At 47.6% G+C, this 17844-nt stretch overlaps 2 protein-coding genes across 2 annotated transcripts in view; one reads left to right on the top strand and one right to left on the bottom strand.

Annotated features, from left to right (window-relative positions):
• Nucleotides 1–97: 97 nt before the first annotated feature.
• On the top strand, nucleotides 98–3166 carry RPL9 (ribosomal protein L9). Its single transcript, XM_040966100.1, has 7 exons — nucleotides 98–132; nucleotides 495–657; nucleotides 1042–1137; nucleotides 1581–1713; nucleotides 2594–2674; nucleotides 2776–2883; nucleotides 3088–3166. The coding sequence occupies exons 2-6, from the start codon at nucleotides 496–498 to the stop codon at nucleotides 2880–2882; spliced, it is 579 nt and encodes a 192-aa protein (XP_040822034.1). The 5' UTR covers nucleotides 98–132; nucleotide 495; the 3' UTR covers nucleotide 2883; nucleotides 3088–3166.
• Nucleotides 3167–7663: 4497 nt separating this feature from the next.
• The window catches only part of KLB (klotho beta), a 34298-nt gene continuing 24117 nt past the window's right edge, over nucleotides 7664–17844 (bottom strand). The window contains exons 4-5 of the mRNA XM_040966256.1: nucleotides 11244–12387; nucleotides 7664–8068 (exon numbers count right to left, since the gene is read on the bottom strand). Of these exons, the coding sequence (XP_040822190.1) occupies nucleotides 7680–8068; nucleotides 11244–12387 (1533 nt within the window). The 3' untranslated portion in view covers nucleotides 7664–7679. The remainder of the gene's footprint in view (nucleotides 8069–11243; nucleotides 12388–17844) is intronic.

Genomic DNA, 17844 nt, shown 5'->3' with positions numbered 1-17844 from the left:
ACGTAAAAGGCTCCGGGATTGGCTGTTTCCGCCTACGGGAGTCGCTCAGTGATGACGTCAGACGCAACGCCCTTACGGACTACTAAAGCGTGATGACGAAAGACGTTCCCTCTTTGCCGCATCTACTGCGAGGTGAGGATGTTACTGTCGCCCATGGGGCCTGGGAATCTGAAGCCATCGGCTCTGTGGAGGCCAGCGGCGCGGGTCCAACGCTCGGACCTCGAGAGCCGCACGTCCCTCAGCGCGGCCAGCGGCCTATGGACCTGGGGGCGCCGGCCACGAGTCCTATTCTCGGCTTTTAGTCCTCCCCCTCTCCCGCTCCCTCTGCTTGCTAGCATGGCGCCGCCCGGGTGGAACGGGGAGTTGCCGCCCGGCGTCCTAGCTCGCGCTGTGCGGCTGGCGGGGAGGCCTCGCTGGGTCTTTGCGTGTGCCTCCCGGGATTTGTGACCTCGGGCCCCGCGCCTGCCTTCTCACCGCCCGTGGTTGTGTTGCAGAATGAAGACCATTCTCAGCAATCAGACTGTCGACATTCCAGAAAATGTCGACATCAGTCTGAAGGGGCGCACGGTGATTGTGAAGGGGCCCAGAGGAACCCTGCGAAGGGACTTCAATCACATCAATGTGGAACTCAGCCTCCTGGGAAAGAAGAAGAAGAGGGTGAGTGGGCCGCTTATCGTGGAAGGTCGTGATTTTACGAGTTTGGGAGGACTTTTAGATGACCCTAATGGAGGTTTATTGTTTTTGCTTTTAAAATCTGGACTTTAGAAGTTGGGAAACCACATTGTGAGTGCGGTGGGTTATATATTTGCGTAGTTTCGGTGCTGGGTGTTCGCACTAGATATTAGGCTTAACAGGATTATTATGGTGGCGTTGGGTCGGTTCTAACTTTGGGGTTGTCATTCCTGTGTGGAAGCGTGTCCCACTGTGGTTGAAAGGTTGGAGGTTGACAAGTGTGGTTGGATTTTGTGGAGTAATTGGGTGTGGATCAGTGGACTGTGTCTGGCGGGGTGGGAGACTCAAATACTCTTACCTCCTGTGCAGCTCCGAGTTGACAAATGGTGGGGCAATCGCAAGGAACTGGCCACTGTTCGCACCATCTGTAGTCACGTTCAGAACATGATCAAGGGAGTTACACTGGTAAGTGGCCTCGTGGGCCATGGGGGCTAAGGGAGGCGTGAGGAGGGATTGCGGTGTCTGCTCCAGGAATGGGTGATGCCTGTGTGTCCAGGTGGGCATTTCTGGGTTCTTGAAAGACAGTGTGCTCAATCTGAGTAAAAGATCAGAATGGTGCAGTCTCCAGAGCATCTGGTTTTATATCACCTTAATAGAAAATGAGCTAGAGCTGCTGCACCTGAGGCCCAGCCTCACACCCAGGCTCCCTGGGAAAGCTGGGCTGCCTGCATGCCTTGCTGGGCCTTGAGTCTCAGGCCTTCTAGTTGGTTGACCTGATGCGGCATGTTGAAGTCTGGTAAAGACCTCAGTCACTGAACCTAGCGAGGACAAACAGGTGGGCTTGTAAGGCTGCTGTGTCAGACTTTCTTGACGTGTCTGTGTTGACAAAAGCTTGTTTGGTTTGTTAGGGCTTCCGGTACAAGATGAGGTCGGTGTATGCTCACTTCCCCATCAACGTGGTAATTCAGGAGAACGGGTCTCTGGTGGAAATCCGAAACTTCCTGGGTGAAAAGTACATCCGAAGGGTTCGGATGAGGCCAGGTATGTTTTAATTGCCTGTTTCAATTCCTGAAGGATTGTACTCTGTAGTAAATTGCGGAGTAATAGCTGGGAAATGGAATCCTTTTTAAAAGCCTTTTTTCTAAAATTACTTGAAAAGTGGAGAGGCACCAGCTGCCAAGGTGCCCTTAATAGCTGCTGTTGGTTGGGATTCAGGATGGCTACAGGGACCCGAGTACTGAAGCGTGCATCTGCTGCCTTCTAGGGTGCCTACGTCAGTGGTTGGCCTCACCCCGTAAACACTGTGGCATCACATACTCCATTTTGGAGTGCTGTTTAGCTACTGGGATGCAGCTTTCTGCAGATACACTAGAGGCTGGAATGGTGAAGTCCTTGCCACCTAGTTTTGGTTGCTAGTGGAGGTGCAGAGAGGAGAAGATTGACCACATTCTGTTGTATTCCCAAGTTGGCTGTGCCAGCCAGAGCTGTCAAGAACCAAGTTTGAGCTGGGTCCACCACAAGGGTGGGAGTATTTGAGCCACCCTGTAAACTTGGAGACAGTCTGCAGCCTCTGCACTGCAAGTGGAGTAGACAGGACACAAACTCAGGATGGTAGCCCTCAGGCTTGCACTCAGCTCAGGCCAGGTTGTGATGGGTGTTGGGGAGCAAATTGAATTTCTATTGGAGTGGCAATGGTACTGCTGTAGCATTTCCAGAGACCTCCTTTGTGGGAGCACAACTTTAAGCAATAGATGTAATTTGGCAGAAGTCACCGGATTTGAATGTCTTATTAAATCACTGGATACCTGGCTGCTGTGTGACAGATTGATTCAACTGTAAACAAAAAATTTCCAGAAAGATGATTTCCCAAATGGAGTGATCTGGTATGTTGACACTAGCGCCTGCCCCTTCTGCTTTTCAGGTGTTGCTTGCTCAGTGTCTCAAGCCCAGAAGGATGAATTAGTCCTGGAAGGAAATGATATCGAGCTTGTTTCAAATTCAGGTTTGTGCATTTGCTTTGTCTAAGTAGATCTGTGAAGTGTTGGGATTTTTTTTGTGTGTGTGGTATTTTAATTTGCTTTTTCTTTTTTTCCACTCTTTCAGCTGCTTTGATTCAGCAGGCAACCACAGTTAAAAATAAGGATATCAGGAAATTTTTGGATGGTATCTATGTCTCTGAAAAAGGAACAGTTCAGCAGGCTGATGAGTAAGGTAGGTGGGCTTCTGGGTGTGAATTGGAGTACCAGAGAAGAGCTGCATTTCAGAACACAGTAAATGTGACAGAATAAAAATCCAATATATTTTACTGGGCTCACAGTTGACTAAAACAAAGTTAAAATTAGGGTTAGATTGTTTGGAATGGGATTTTATGTATGTGGGCAAGAGATTTACGGATATTACCATTTTTCTTTACAGTTGCCCAGCTGTTGAAGTAAGGATCATGGATTGTTTCATGTGTCATTTTATTAATGCAATAAAAGATCTGTTGATTTAATATTTCTAGGCTGGTTGTCCTTTTTTAACCACTTGGCAAAAAAGTAGAGACTTTTCTTGGAAAAGAGAGTTGAAATTGGGTGCTAAAACAGATCAGCAAGGGTGTTGGCTGTAGACAGGAGGACCTGTAAGCATGTAGCTGTTGGTTGGGAGTGGAGCCACTAGTCCTTCCAAGCCTAACTGCATCGCAGCATGCGGTGTGGTCCCAGCACAGGATTCCACAGGTGGGAATCTGAAGCAGCAATGAGTTGGAACAGGCAATTTACTGAACTTGATAATCAGGGTACATCAACTGGATATGATACTAAGGATTAAATCTTCAGTTACAGTAGGGTTGGTGTTTGCTATTATGAACAGAACAGTCAAATATTTATTTTTATTAGAAAGGCAAATCAGATTTATGGAGAGAAGGAGAAAGATATTCCATCCACTGGTTTACTCCCCAAATGGCCGTGATGGCCAGAACTGAGCTGATCCAAAGCCAGGAGGAGCTTCTTCCAGTTCCCCCAGGTGGGAACAGGGTTCCAAGCCCTCTACTGCCTGCCCAGGTTTTAACCAGGGAGCTGGAAGGGAAGTGGGGCAGCCAAACTTGGCAAGGTAATGGTTTAGCGTTTGAGCAATTGTGCTGGCCTGAATTTTGCCGATTCCTACGCTAATCAAACTTCCCCAGTTCTCATTTAGCTAAGCTATGGCTGACTGGCGTACCTTCAAGTTTACTCTTACCCTTCAGTATTTAGACAGAATTGATAGCAAAATCCAAGGGTACCTGTGTATGTTTCCTTTTAAGTGAAGCGTACAATTCATTTGGATGGGTTCAGCTCAGTCCTTAGTGACATTTCAGTTTTTGGAACTTGGATCATAGTTAAACACATGGATGTAGAACCAGATGCATAAGGCTAACTACAGTGATACCTGTTCACCTGATGAAAAAAATATTAGCTCAACTGTACTTGGTTCTGTCCATGACACATATGAGCTAGTGTTTATGACTATGTTGACTGGATGGTATGTATGTTTTTTCTAGAAAGTATGTAAAAATAGCAAGTATTCTTGCATGGTGAATGGTACCCACATTGCCAGTGACTCTTACTGGGCCCAAGTATGTAGCCAAGCAACAGAACAGGGTGTTCATGTTGTCCAAGTTCTGAAGGAAAGTGGACCCAGGGTATGTCCTTCCCAAGAAACTTGTAGGCTGGTTACAGCTGGAGTGATGACATTTAAAGACTTGGGGTGACACTCCTTGCTGCTTTCCCCTGGGAGATTTCTTTGGTGTGTTTCTGGTATATGTGGATGGTTGTCCCACCTTAGGAGTACAAATGGACTTAATCCAGTTGGCCTGTAGCATCATGCAAGGAGCAGTGCCAAGTCTGAGCTTAGTTCCAGGACCAAGCCTGTTAACATTTATAGTCCTTAACTGCCTGCATTGTTGGGTGACTTTGTTCAGTACTAAGCCAGTTTATTGGGAATAAATCACATTTAGGATTAAACATTAGTCACAATATTCTCACCTCAAAGCTTTGGGCTGTCCTCTACTGCCTTCCCAGGCCACAGGCAGGGAGCTAGATGGGAAATGGAGCCACTGGGATAAGAAGCCAGCGTGTTCCAAGGTGAGGACTTTATGCTATAATGCTGGGCCCACGCATGCTTTTTAAAATGCAAGTGAAGGAGGTTAAAGTCCTAATGATAGCAACAAATTTTCACTAGTGTTTGTAAGTCAAAATAAATTTGCACAACAGAAAAAGGGTCAAGTGGATGTTCTCAAGGACAGTCTGTTCTACAGAATGAACTGTAGCCTTTTGCAACTATGAAAAACACCCAGTCTAGCCACGTAGCATGTTTACCCATCACATACTGCAGTTGGCTAATTCAGACAGACTGAATTACTGGCCTATTAAATTTGGCTTGTAACAGACCTGCAGGGAGTAGATGAGGCTTCTCCCTATGGTACCCCATGGTAGTACTAGCTGCTCCACTTCATGCAGCTCCTTGCTTGCTGCTTGGGAAAGCAGTAAGCATCAAACAGTGCGTGACATCATTGGGCCCCTGCACCCCCTGGAGACCTGGAAGCTCCTGGCTTCAGATTGCCTCTGCTCCAGCCATTGACTGTCATTTGGGGGGTAAACTGGCCATGGAAGTCTAACTGTGCCTTTTAGGTAATTTCTTTAAAATGGTACTACCAGGGCTTGTGCTGTGGCATTCCGGACTAATCTACCCTATGGTGCTGGCATCCCATATGGGGGCCAGTTCCTGTCCTACCAGTTTTTCTTTAAAAATGGTATTACCAGGGCCCTGCATAGAACCCTAGCAGCTGAAGTCCTTTCCTTGCATGTTCCAGAATCCCATATGAGCAGTGGTTCATGTCCCTGGGGCCTCACTTTCCATCCAGCTCCCTGCTTGTGGCCCAAAGCTTTGGGACCCTGCACCTGTGTGGGAGACAAAAGAAACAGCTCCTGGTTCCTGGCTTAGGATCAGCTCAGATCCAGCAGTTGTGGCCACTTGAGGGGTGAAGCAACCAGTGGAAGATCAGCTCTGTCCACTGTATATCTTTCTAATAAAAATAATCTCTTAAACTGGGCCCTGCACCGTGGCCTAGCAGCCAAAGTCCTTGCCTTGAACACGTCCAGGATCCCATATGGTCGCAGGTTCTAATCCCGGCAGCTCCACTTCCCATCCAGCTCCCTGCTTGTGGCCTGGGAAAGCAGTTGAGGACGGCCCAAAGCCTTGGGACCCTGCATCCACATGGGAGACCCAGAAGAAGTTCCTGGATCCTGGCTTCGGATCGGCATAGCATCGACCGTTGCATTCACTTGGGGAGTGAATCATTGGACGTCTTCCTCTCTGTCTCTCCTCTCCTCTGTATATCTGACTTTCCAATAAATAAATATTTTTAAAAAACAGTATTACCAAATAGATCTGCAACCACAACTGCCTTGATTTAAGGTAGTTTCCTACTGAACGTTCCTGAGCTAGATTAAGCTAGCTAAGACTGACTTGTTTGAGGGCCAGGCACAATTGCTCCATCAAGTGCCAGGATCCCATATGGGCACCAGTTCATGTCCCAACTGCTCCACTTTCCATCCAGCTCCCTGTGTATGGCCTGGGGAAGTAGCAAACAGCCATGGGGACCCTGCATGCATGTGGGAGACCCAGAAAAAGCTCCTGGATTTGGATCAGCTTGGCCATTTAGGGAGTGAATTAGCAGATGAAAGATCTGTCTCCTCTGTAAATTTGCCTTTCCAGGTTTTTTTTTTCCCCCTAATCTGAAACAGAGCAGAAATCTTCCACTCCTTGATTCTCAAAGTGGCTGCAGTAGCCAGCCTGAAGCCAGGCGCTCTATTCAGGTCTCCCATTTGGGTGCCTCCACTGCTCTTCCTAGGCCACCATTAGGCAGCTGGATCAGGAAAGGAGTAGCCAGGAAATGAGCTCTCATCCATCTGGGATGCAGGCGTCGCAGGCAGCAGTCTTGCTTGCCAGGCCTGCTGAAGAGGAAAGGCGGTTGGCCACTTTGTGGTTATTTAAATATCAATCCAAAAGAGGGTAAAAACGGGATCCGTTCATCTGTGTTTGAGCTTGTTGCTTTTCTTGTACATTGGGATGAGGGTTATTTGAACACAGGCACATTGATAACAGTTGAAGAGCCCAGAGGACCATCAAGTGACTAATAGGCATGGGTATCCTAGAAAGCATGGAGTGAAGGGTTTCCACACATAATCTGTAATGCACAATTTAAAATGTTCTTTTGAACTTTTTAATTTAATATTCTTGAAGCATAATCAGCGGTTTCAGGTAAGCCATAGAAAGGGAAACTCCAGATAGGGTCACTATATGCTAAATCTTGGCAGAAATGTTAAGGAATGCCTGTCAAAGGGAGAAGCTGCTGTACTGTGAGGTTTGTGTTCTCAAATCTGGGTCCTGTGATCTTTGCACAAAGTGGGCAATGGAAGTCATACCAAGAGACCTAGTGAAAAGATCACAAAATGAGATGCTTTATAAATGCTCGATAATCTTTATTGAGAAAACCTAAGGGATTTATGTAGTGAGGAGCCTATTCTGTGGCTGGCTGTGCATTAGTACTACTAGCCCTAAGATGCTTTTGAGAGTCACCAGGACCTAAAGGGGAAAGCACCTTGCTGCTATAGGTGACAAAAGTCATAGGGTCGTCCAGTGGGGATCTGGGGAGTCTTAACAAAAGTCACTTTCAAAAGAGAACCTTTACCAGTGTAACTTGATATATAGAGGACAAAGATGGAAAACTGCTCACGAAATTAGATAAAGAAATGTGCCAGATACATAGCTTGGTAACAGGGTGAAGCCTCATTTAGAACCAAGAACCGAATTCACTGATGTTGGCATCTAAGGGAAAATCCATTCAGCCACATGGCAGGAATTTTGATTGTCATTCCCTTGTTCAGCACAGTTATCGCAGACTTTGTATTCCACAGTTATGTCTGTGTTACCGGCATTCGGGACTGGAGTGAGCTGCTAAACTCTTTGCAGAGAGGAATATGATCACTCTAGCTAAGAACTCTCTTGTGGCCTGTTTTTAATGGTATGTGTTGCAAGTCCTTTCTTTTCCAAAATTTCCGTCTCTTCCATCTGTGAAACATGGTGATTGATAGCAGCAGAACCAGGGTGGAGAAGAAGCAACAGCTGAAGAATATCAGCGGCTTCTTCTGCAGGAGGAAGAAGCAGAGCGTGCACTCGGTGTGCCTTGGCATCTGGTCGCACCCAGGAGGACTGTTCTCCACAGGGAAGCCGCCGCTGGCGATGAGCTTGTTGTAGACCTCTATGGAGGACTTGGCTTTGAAATCAGATGTGAAGAACCCAAATCTGGGCTTGGATTTTTCTTCAGTCAGTTTGAATGCATAATAGCCTTTGATTTTGACTTTGTCAATCAGGTATGCTGGAAAGTAGCAGAAAGGAACACAGTGAATAACAAGTGAACTGTACAGATCCTTGAGGAATTGAGCTGCCTTGGAAACAAGTCAGACTCATGCCGATAAAAGTTATGATTCATGAGCTGGGTGAGGAAGAGGGAATGTGTGATAAGGTTTGAAATAAATCTGAAGTAAAACTAGACTCTATAAGTAATCCAGAATAGTTAAAAAAAAAAAAAACAACCCATGGAACTGAGTCACGAAGGTGAAAGTGCTCGTCACTTTTGTTCAGAGGTCACAAGCAGCAAACAATTGTGTGTTACGGATAGTTGGTGTGACCTGATAGCCTATCTATAATGGTGGGCTGTTCTCACACCTTTCCTCCCTCCTCAGGCTTAAACCGCTGTCATCTTTGCTTTGAGATGATAACATTGCTTAATTCACTGGAAAATTTTGGCCATTGGAGAACTTCGTGTCTCAGACGCATCTCTCCACTTGCTAGTATCTGCATTCCTGTTCTGCTAGAATGTGTGACCTGGACATGCAATGGACAGGCTGACTCCTCCACTTGCCCACTGAGTTTATTTTCTCTTGTTGACTCAAGGACATCACAAACTCCCTACCCTTTTTCTCATATAGTAACTCCCTCACTACTAAGTTATTTGCATGTAAAGATACTACAGTTTCTGCCACTCTTTTAAATTGGAAAGTCAGGCGTAGAGGAGAGACAGGAAGATCATTTTGTATTATTATTGGAAAGTCAGATATACGGAGAGGAAGATCTTCCATCCAATGATTCACTTCCCAAGTTGCTGCAATGGGAGTTGTGCCAATCTGAAGCCATGAGCCAGGAGCTTCCTCCAGGTCTCCTAGGCAGGTGCAGCATCCCAAAGCCCTGGACAGCCTTCTCAGACTGCAAGAGGGAGCTGGATAGTATGTGGGGCTGCAGGGGTTAGAACCAGTGCCTGTAAGGGATTCCGGCACACGAAAAGAGAGGACTTTAGCCACTAGGGTACCATGCTGGGCACCAAGACAGGAAGATCTTAGGTCCAATGAACACTCCCTAAGCGACCACAGCAGCCGGAGCTGTGCCAATCGGGGCCCAGGAGCCAGGATCTTCTTCCGGTCTCCCACGAGGGTGCAGGTTCCCAAGGCTTTGGGCCATCCTCCACTGCTTTCCCAGGCCACAAGCAGGAAGTTGGATGGGAAGCTGGACCACTGGGATACAAGCTGGCACCCATATGGGACCCTGGTGCAAGCAAGGACTTCAGCTGCTAGGCCACTGTGCCGGGCCCAGGATTTTCTTTTTAAAGATATTTGTAGGGACTGCCACAATGGCTTAGTTGGCTATAATTACTCTGCCTTGGCAACAGAGCATCGCAAATGGGCACCAGTTTGTGTCCCGGCTGCACCATTTCTGATCCAACTCACTGTTAATGACCTAGGAAAGCAGTCGAGGACGGCCCAAAGTCTTGGGACCTGCACACATGTGGGAGACCCAGAAAAAGATCCTGGGTCCCAGCTTCAGAGTGACTTAGCTCTTGCCATTGCAGGCACTTGAGGAGTGAACCAGCAGATGGAAGATCTTTCAGTCTACAAATCTGCCTTTCCAATAAAATAAATCTTTAAAAAAGTCCAACCCTTACTAGGCTGCATGTATTTGGACCTCATTCCTGCTCATACAGATCTGGCCCCAGGCTAGGAGTTTTGCGTTTGCTGCTGCCTCCCCTACACCCAGACTGCACTGACTTGCCCTGTGGCCTGGCTAGACCTTTTGGCACCTCCACATCTCCCCAGTTTAGAGTTGTAACCCCTGTATCATCCCCACCCCCACAAACACACTTTCCCCCTGTTTTGTTTGTCTTTATAGAACTTTTTACCTCTGGTGCGTACCTTATTTGTTCATTTTTGTGTTACGAAAATCATGTTTGTGAAGACAGCAACCTTAATTTTGTCCAGAAGTGGTCCCATGAGTAGATCGGTTTTTGCCAAGGTTGGTTACTAGCTCCTGGCTTTGACCTGGCCCAGCCCTGGCCTTTGTGGCTGTTTGGGCAGTGAGCCGGTGGATGGAATATTCTAACTCTTTCAAATAAATCTTTAAGTAGGTAAATATTTGTCAAATAAGTGAAGAAATTCCTGGTTCTAGCATCAACATTTAAAATTCAGAAAAAATAAATTTTAGAAAAAAAATACTGGGTAGAATGTTGAAATGATAGGTTGCAGTTTGTAACGTTGGACCCAATAACACACTGGCAGTCTATCGTAAAGAATTCAGAAATGAAAGATTTCTATACAAACATACTTTAGTTAAATAATAGTAATAATACAGGTACGGTAGTCTGGTAGCTAAAGTCTGCCTAGCACGTGCCGGGATCCCATATGGATGCCAGTTCAAATCCCTGTGTCCCCGCTTCCCATTCAGCTCCCTGCTTGTGGCCTGGGAAAGCAGTGGAGGACGGCCCAAAGCCTTGGGACCCTGAAATCATGTGGGATACCAAAATAAGGATCCTTCTCCTGGCTTTGGATTGGTTCAGCACCGGCCACTGAGGCCACTTGGGGAGTAAATAAACGGAGGGGAGATCTTCCTCTCTGCCTTTCCTCATCTGTGTATATCTAGCTGACTTTTCAATGAAAATAAATAAATTTTTTTTTTTTTAAATACATAAGTTGGAAGACAGGGTGCAAATTTGACCAAGTGGTGAAGGCCAGCAAGCCTGCTGTTGGAGTTGCTGTGTCCACCACAGGTTGCTGTGCCACCTTCCTACTTTAGGTGGCAGTGGCCACGGCTCCGTGACGGCCTCTGACACCCACCTGGGAGACCCGGGTTGGGTTCCCAGCTCCTGGTTTGGAGCCAGCTGCCAGGCTCATCTGAGGAATGAGCCAACAGATTGGAGCTTGCTAGGTCTGTGCTCTCGAATGGTTTTTAAGAAAAACTGTGATACCATGATCCCTAATTGTATTTACAAACACATAGTAAACACACACTGGAAGGAGTTGATCGTAAAAGATTTGACAGTGCTTGAGGTGTGAAGCTAGTAAAATAGTTGTTTCAGAAATGCAATGGGAAGGGTAGTTGTCAGGATGAGATCTGATTGATAGCCCTTGGGAGCCACTCATCTGAGCCCATTCCTATAGAACCTCTTCCCTCCCAGCTTTTGTGGGATCAGCCCAGGGGACCATACCCCACTCCGGCTCACCCACCTTTCAGAGCCTCCTGAACGTGCTTCTCCAGGTAGTACTGGCGGAGCTGGTCGTTCTGCAGAGCCTGGTCGTCAATACCGTTGGCTGTGATGTACACGTCCAGGTCTCCGTAGTTGCTGCGGATCCAGCGGAGCAGCTTGCGCTGGCCCCATGGCATGACGGCCAGGCGACTGGGCGAGGCCAGGCGGGTGATGTCCTGCAGGAACTGCACGTCCCTGTCCGAGTCGTAGCGGCTGCCGCTCTGCTGTTCGTGCATCACGAACCTGGTGGTGAAGTGGTTGAGGGCATAAAAGTCGGCGGCGCCGCGGACCAGTCGCTGCTCGGCGTCGCTGAAGCGGGGCAGCGCCGAGCTGGAGAGTCCCAGCTGGTTCTTGGCCGCAAGGTACTCCCTCATGGCCGCCGGGTAGTCACCCGTCTTGAAGAGCGGCTCGGCGAACCACCCGATCTCGAACTGCAAGAAGCGCTCAGCCGCCAGCCGGTGCGAGGCACTGTAGGGGTTAGCCGGCTCGGCCCAGTCCGAGTGCAGGGACAGGGACAGCGCCCCGCGCTGCGACGGCCGGTACTGGCGGTCGTACAGGTGCCACGCGAGCACGTGCGCGATCAGCAGGTGGTGGGCAGCCTGGTAGGTGTCGTTACTGGTGCGGTTGTAGATGTCGCTCAGCCGGTTGGGCTCGTTGATGGTGATCCAGAGTTTCACCAGGTCCCCCAGTTCCTGAAAGCATAGCCCCGCGTAGTCCCGGAAAGCCTGGGCCGTGGACGGGTGCAGCCAGCCCCCTCGGTGCTGCAGAGGCGCCGGCAGACCCAGGTGGGCATGGGTCGGGTAGTACAGCGTGACCATGGCGGAGATGTTGAGCTTGAGCCCCTCGGTGACCACACATCTGTAGTAGCGCAGGGCTTGTCGGTTCGCCTCGGACAGGTTGCCCGTGGGGAGCACCGAGGCCCAGTCAAGAGCAAAGCGGTAGTGAGTGACTTTCATTCTGGCCAGCATCTCGAGCTGTTTCTTGATGGAGACGAAGTCAGTGCACTGAGCCGGCCGTGTTTTCAGCTTCACCCCTTCCACGCGGTGCAGCAGCCGGTTGCCGGTGGCGTTCCACACGTACAGGTGAGGATCGCTGAACTGCGGGGAGGAAGCCACCGACTCAGGCTGTGGAAGGGATACAAGAGGGGACAGGTCAAGCATGATTACACCGGCTGCGAGGGGCTCCCAGCTGACGAGTGTGAGAGGAAATGAGGCGGATATCCTTCATAACAGCCCCGCAGCTTCTCCAGCTGTCCTGTTGATGTCCCGGCAAATGCCTGGGCCATTGGCCTCCCTCCCTGCGAGGGATCTCCCAGGGAGACCAGAAACCACAGGGAAGGAACCACACCCAGGGCTTGGCTTGGAAAACACCCACAGAGGCTATCTTCATCTTGAAGTTGGCTGGAGATGCAAACCCTTCTGCTCCCACAGGGGTCTCACCTGCCCCTGCTCAGTTACACCAGAAAGTTGTCCCGGTGCTGTCCATTGAAAGCAGTTACCACAGGTGTATTCTAAATCCTGCCATCAAATTGAGGGAGTGTGAAAAATACCAGCTGAGGAGGACTGAGATGGGGACCTGGGCTTGGAGGAGGCTGCTTGAGCCCAGTTCCAATTTCTGAAAGAGGCTGGTGGTACTGCATAGGCAGTGACCCCTCACCACTGGGAATGCACTTCTCCCGCTCCTGTTTGGGAAGCCCCAGTTGTACTGCAGTTGCATCTGATGTGATTACTCCCTCACACCAACACCACCCCCAGCAATTTGTGCACCAGGCAGAACATATCCATCCAGTGGCATCCTGAACACTGTGTCCATGCAAGGACCAGGGACAGAAGTGGAAAGAACACTCTAGTAGCCCCAGATATTCCCCAGGCTGAATGCTGGAGCCACTAAGGAGAAAGAATGGAAACTGGGTCATGATGGAACCAGTTTGGCTACCTTACAGGTGTAAGGTGAGGACGCTGGGCCTGGGTTAGTGCTGTATGTCTCAAAAGCACTCATATAGGGCCAGGTGTGGTAGCCTGAAGGATAAAGTCCTTGCCTTGCAGGCACCAGGATCCCATATAGGTGCTGGTTCACGTCCCAGCTACTCCACTTCCATAGAGCACCCTGCTTGTGGCCTGGGAGAGCAATACAGGATGCCCCAAAGCCTTGGGACCCTGCACCAGCATGGGAGAAATGAAAGAAGCCCCTGGCTCCTGACTTCAGATCAGCTCAGCTCCAGCTATTACAGCCACTTGTGGAGTGAACCAATGGATTGAAGACCTTTCCTCTCTTTCCTTCTCTGTAAATCTGACTTTCCAATAAAAGTAAATAAATCTGTAAGAGTTGAGACTGGAAAAAAAGAAAAAGGAAGGAAAGAAAGAAAAAAAAAGAAAAGAAAAAAGAAGTAAGTTGATACAAATATGAAGTGCTCTGACTTGAGCCCCATATTTCCTGGTTGCCATGCCTGCCAGGCTCTTGAATCTACACTAACATGGAGACTTGAAGAGAAAACATTTCCAAATTCAAGATTAATAAGGAAGGGAACGGTTCCATGCTCTTTTTCTCTTTTTTTAAGATTTATTTATTTCTATTGGAAAGGCAATCTACAGAGAGGAGGAGAGACAAAGATCTTCCATCTGCTGGTTCACTTCCTACCATGTGGCTGGAACAGCTGGGCTGAGCCAATCCAAAGCCAGGAGCCAGGAGCCTCTTCTGGGTCTCCCATGCGGGTGCAGGACCCCGAGGCTTTGAGTCATCCTCAACTGCTTTCCCAGGCCACAAACAGGGAGCTGGAAGGGAAGTGGGACAGCTGGGATACGAACCAGTGCCCATATGGAATCCTGGTGCCTGCAAGGCGAGGACTTTAGCCACTAGGCTACCACATCAGGCCTCATGCTTGTTTTTAAAGCACATTTTCTCCTCAGAGCTTAATTCAAATGTACCAAGAAAAAAAATTAACCTTTGGTAAATATTTTTCCCTCTAATTGCTTTCCTATGTGTCATCTTTCATAGTCTAATTACAAAACCATATCACTACCCACTTGCCATCTGCCAGCCAGCTGGAAGGTAGTTAACTGAGCAAAATCCTCCTAGCCTGGACAAGCAGTTTCAATGTTCTGAAGGCTCAGAGCATCCAGGTGTTGAGGGGTGCTCACTAAAGTCAGTCTTGCATGAAACAGACAAGAGCAAATGAAAATTTTACTTTAAAACAAACAAAAACTTCACACAGCATTCCTCTTAGATAGAACATGGGTGTGGATATGTAAAACATCTAGTTTAAATTGGTAGATTTCAAACCCAACTCTAGCCCCCAGAATGTTTTTCTTTTCTTCTAGAAGAAGTAACTATACATTTGAAAAATCAGAACTACAGAGAGAAGACTTCCATACACTCATTTCCTTGCAGATGGTTGCATGGGCCAGGCTGAAGTTAGAAGCTTCGTCCAGTCTCCCACGTGGGCGTCAGGGGACCGAACACCTGACCATCTTCTCCTGCTTTTCCTAGGCCAGGAGCAGGGAGCTGGATGGGAAGTGACTGCTTCCCACCACAAGAACCCTATGTTATTCTTGGAGAAATGATTTTTTCCAAGTCTGGGACATGGAAAGAAAGGAAGCGATTCTGGGACAGTATTTTTTGTTTTAAACCCTTACATAATTTTTTTTCTTTAAAAAAAGATTTAATTTGAAAGGCAGATTTACAGAGAGAAGGAAGAGACAGAGAAAGATCATCCACTGGTTTATTCCCCCAATGTCTGCAACTTCCAGAGCTGAACTGATCTGAAGCCAGGAGCTAGAAGCTTCTTCTGGGTCTCCCTTGTGGGTACAGGGTCCCAAGGACTTGAGTCATTCTGTACTGCTTTCCCAGGCCTTAAGCAGGGAGCTGGATGGGAAGTGGAGCAGCTGGGACACAAATTGGCACCCATATGGGTTCCTGGCACTTGAAGGTGGAGGATTAACCTTTTGAGCAATGGCGACAGCCCCTTTAGTTTTCTTCTTTTTAAATTTAATTTAGTATTTTAGGAGATTTATTTATTTTTCTTTGAAAGGCAGATTTAAGCTCAACCTATACTTACTGGTCAGGCTCCGTATTTGCTTCTCCTGGACTTTACTGGGTAGGATGTAGAGTTAAATTCTTCTTCACTCACTAGGTTTTTGGAGATTTCCTTGCTCGCCTGCCTAAAACTTTTCTATTCTTCAATTGTTAAAATGCAAAGTTCTATAAAACCATGCTTAATAACTATATACTGCAAAGTTTAAATTGTGGCTTAAGATTCTCCCCCAAAAAACCTTATCAGTTTATGATTGTTAATGCTAAACAAGATGTAACTGCATAGAAACTTTGATGTTAAGTTTGTACTCAGCTATTAAATATATATGATGGATGTTAATGTTGATCTTTCACTGTTCCTGTGCCACTGTGATTTAGGTTAAACTAAAAAACATGTTAGCTTGGGAGAAAAAAACTTTACAACAGCTGATTGTGCATATACTAAAATTAAGATGCCAAGGAAGAAGTTACAGGATGTGGTTAAGTACTTGCATTTTCTAACATATTGGTCACTCAATACCATGTGAATTAACTTCATGATATTGTTAATTCACATGTTTCTTCCTGTTGTTGAAAAGTGACTTTTCATTGGAGGGGATGATATTCTGCCAGGTCTACTTTCAGACCAAGGATGGTCTCCCAATGAAACTGTTGAATTTGTCTGGACAATAAGATGCTGGACTCTCCACATGGTCCATGCCCGCAATGAAGGAATCATGACTGGATATGAACTGTACTACTGTAACAATATGGAGGAATTCAATATGGGGGGAGGGTTTGGGGAAGGCCTGTGGGAATCCCAGAGCCTACGAAACTATGTCATAAAATGATATTTAAAAAGTAAAATTAAATTAAATTTAAAAAGAAGAAGAAGAAGAAAAAGAAAGGCAGATTTACAGAAAAAAGACAGAAATGTTTTCCATCTGCTGGTTCACACCCCAAATTGCCACGACAGCCGGAACTGAGCTGATCCGAAGCCAGAAGCCAGGAATTTCTTGTGGGTCTTCCACATGGGTACAGGGCTTAAAGTCTTTCACACGTCCTCTGCTGCTTTCCCAAGCCACAAGCAGGGAGCTGAATGGGAAATAGAGCATCTGGGACATGAACAAGCACTCATATGGGATCCCAGCATATGCAAGGCGAGGATTAGCCAATTGAGCAATTGCACCAAGACTTTAATTAATTTATTTTTTTTAAGATTTATTTTTATTATTTTTTTTATTGGAAAGGCGGATATACAGAGAGGAGAGACAGAGAGGAAGATCTTCCGTCTGAAGATTCACTCCCCAAGTGAGCGCAACGGCCAATGCTATGCCGATCCGAAGCCAGGAGCCTCTTCCGGGTCTCCCACGTGGGTGCAGGGTCCCAAAGCTTTGGGCCGTCCTCGACTACTTTCCTGGACCACAGGCAGGGAGCTGGAAGGGAAGCGGGGCTGCCGGGATTAGAACCGGCGCCCATATGGGATCCCGGGCGTGCAAGGCGAGGACCTTTAACCACTTGCGCCACGCCGCCGGGCCCTTTAATTTATTTTTTTAATTTTATTTTAAACATTTTTTCATAGTTGAGAGAGATGCACGCCTATGTGGTGCTCCAATAAGGGTGGGGAGGATTGAGGTATGGAGGAAGGTGGGTGGACAAATTTTTTTTCTCTTATGAAGAGAAGAGGTAGTTTTTCCTTAATTAGGTTTTCTCTTGGTATAGAAAGCTATTTTAAAATTTATTTGTTTGAAAGGCAGAGTTATAAAGAGAGAAGGAGAGATAGAGAAGGCTTCCATCTGCCTGGTCACTTTCAGATGACGCAGTGACCAGGGATGAGCTAAACAGGTATTGGGAGTCAAGAGCTTGTTCCAGGTTGCCAGCATGGATGCAGGGGCACAAGGCCTTGGACCGTCTGCTGCTGCTTTCTCAGGTGCATTAAGAGGAAGCTGGATGGGAAATGGAACAGCCAGCACTCAAACCTGTGCCCATATGGCATGCTGGTGTTGCAGACAGCAGTTCAACCCTGCTCTACCACACTGCCAGTCCCTCTGCAGGCAGAAAAGGCCTGCACCAGGCTGGCCTGAAGCCAGCAGTTGAGTGGAGCCAGGAATCAAGCCCAAAGTTTCTGATAAGAGAAGTAGGTGTCTCAAGTGGCATCCTAACCACGGTGTTGAACACCTGCCTATTTTTGATGTTGGGGCCTCTAGTGCCATTAAATAAGGAGGTGAATGTCAAAAAGACATTGGAGCAGCTTAAAGGAGACCCACTGACTAACTAGGAAACAGTTTGAGGATCAAAAGGAGTGACATCACAATGGAAATAATGAATTAGAAAACAGCTTGAAAGAATTTGCCCACTATGGTCTCGGCAGCGTGGCCTAACAGCTAAAGTCCTCCCCTTGAATGTGCCAGGATTCCATATGGGTGCCGGTTCTAATCCTGGCAGCTCCACTTCCCATCCAGCTCCCTGCTAATGGCCTGGGAAAGCAGTTGAGGACGGCCCAAAGCCTTGGGACCCTGCACCCATGTGGGAGACCTGGAAGAAGTTCCTGGATCCTGGCTTTGGATCGGCCG

Source organism: Ochotona curzoniae, unplaced genomic scaffold, assembly GCF_017591425.1.
Source record: "Ochotona curzoniae isolate NIBS_2020 unplaced genomic scaffold, NIBS_Ocur_1.0 scaffold_4505, whole genome shotgun sequence".
NCBI classification, from domain to species: Eukaryota; Metazoa; Chordata; class Mammalia; order Lagomorpha; family Ochotonidae; genus Ochotona; species Ochotona curzoniae.
This window is presented reverse-complemented; position numbering and strand designations above follow the sequence as displayed.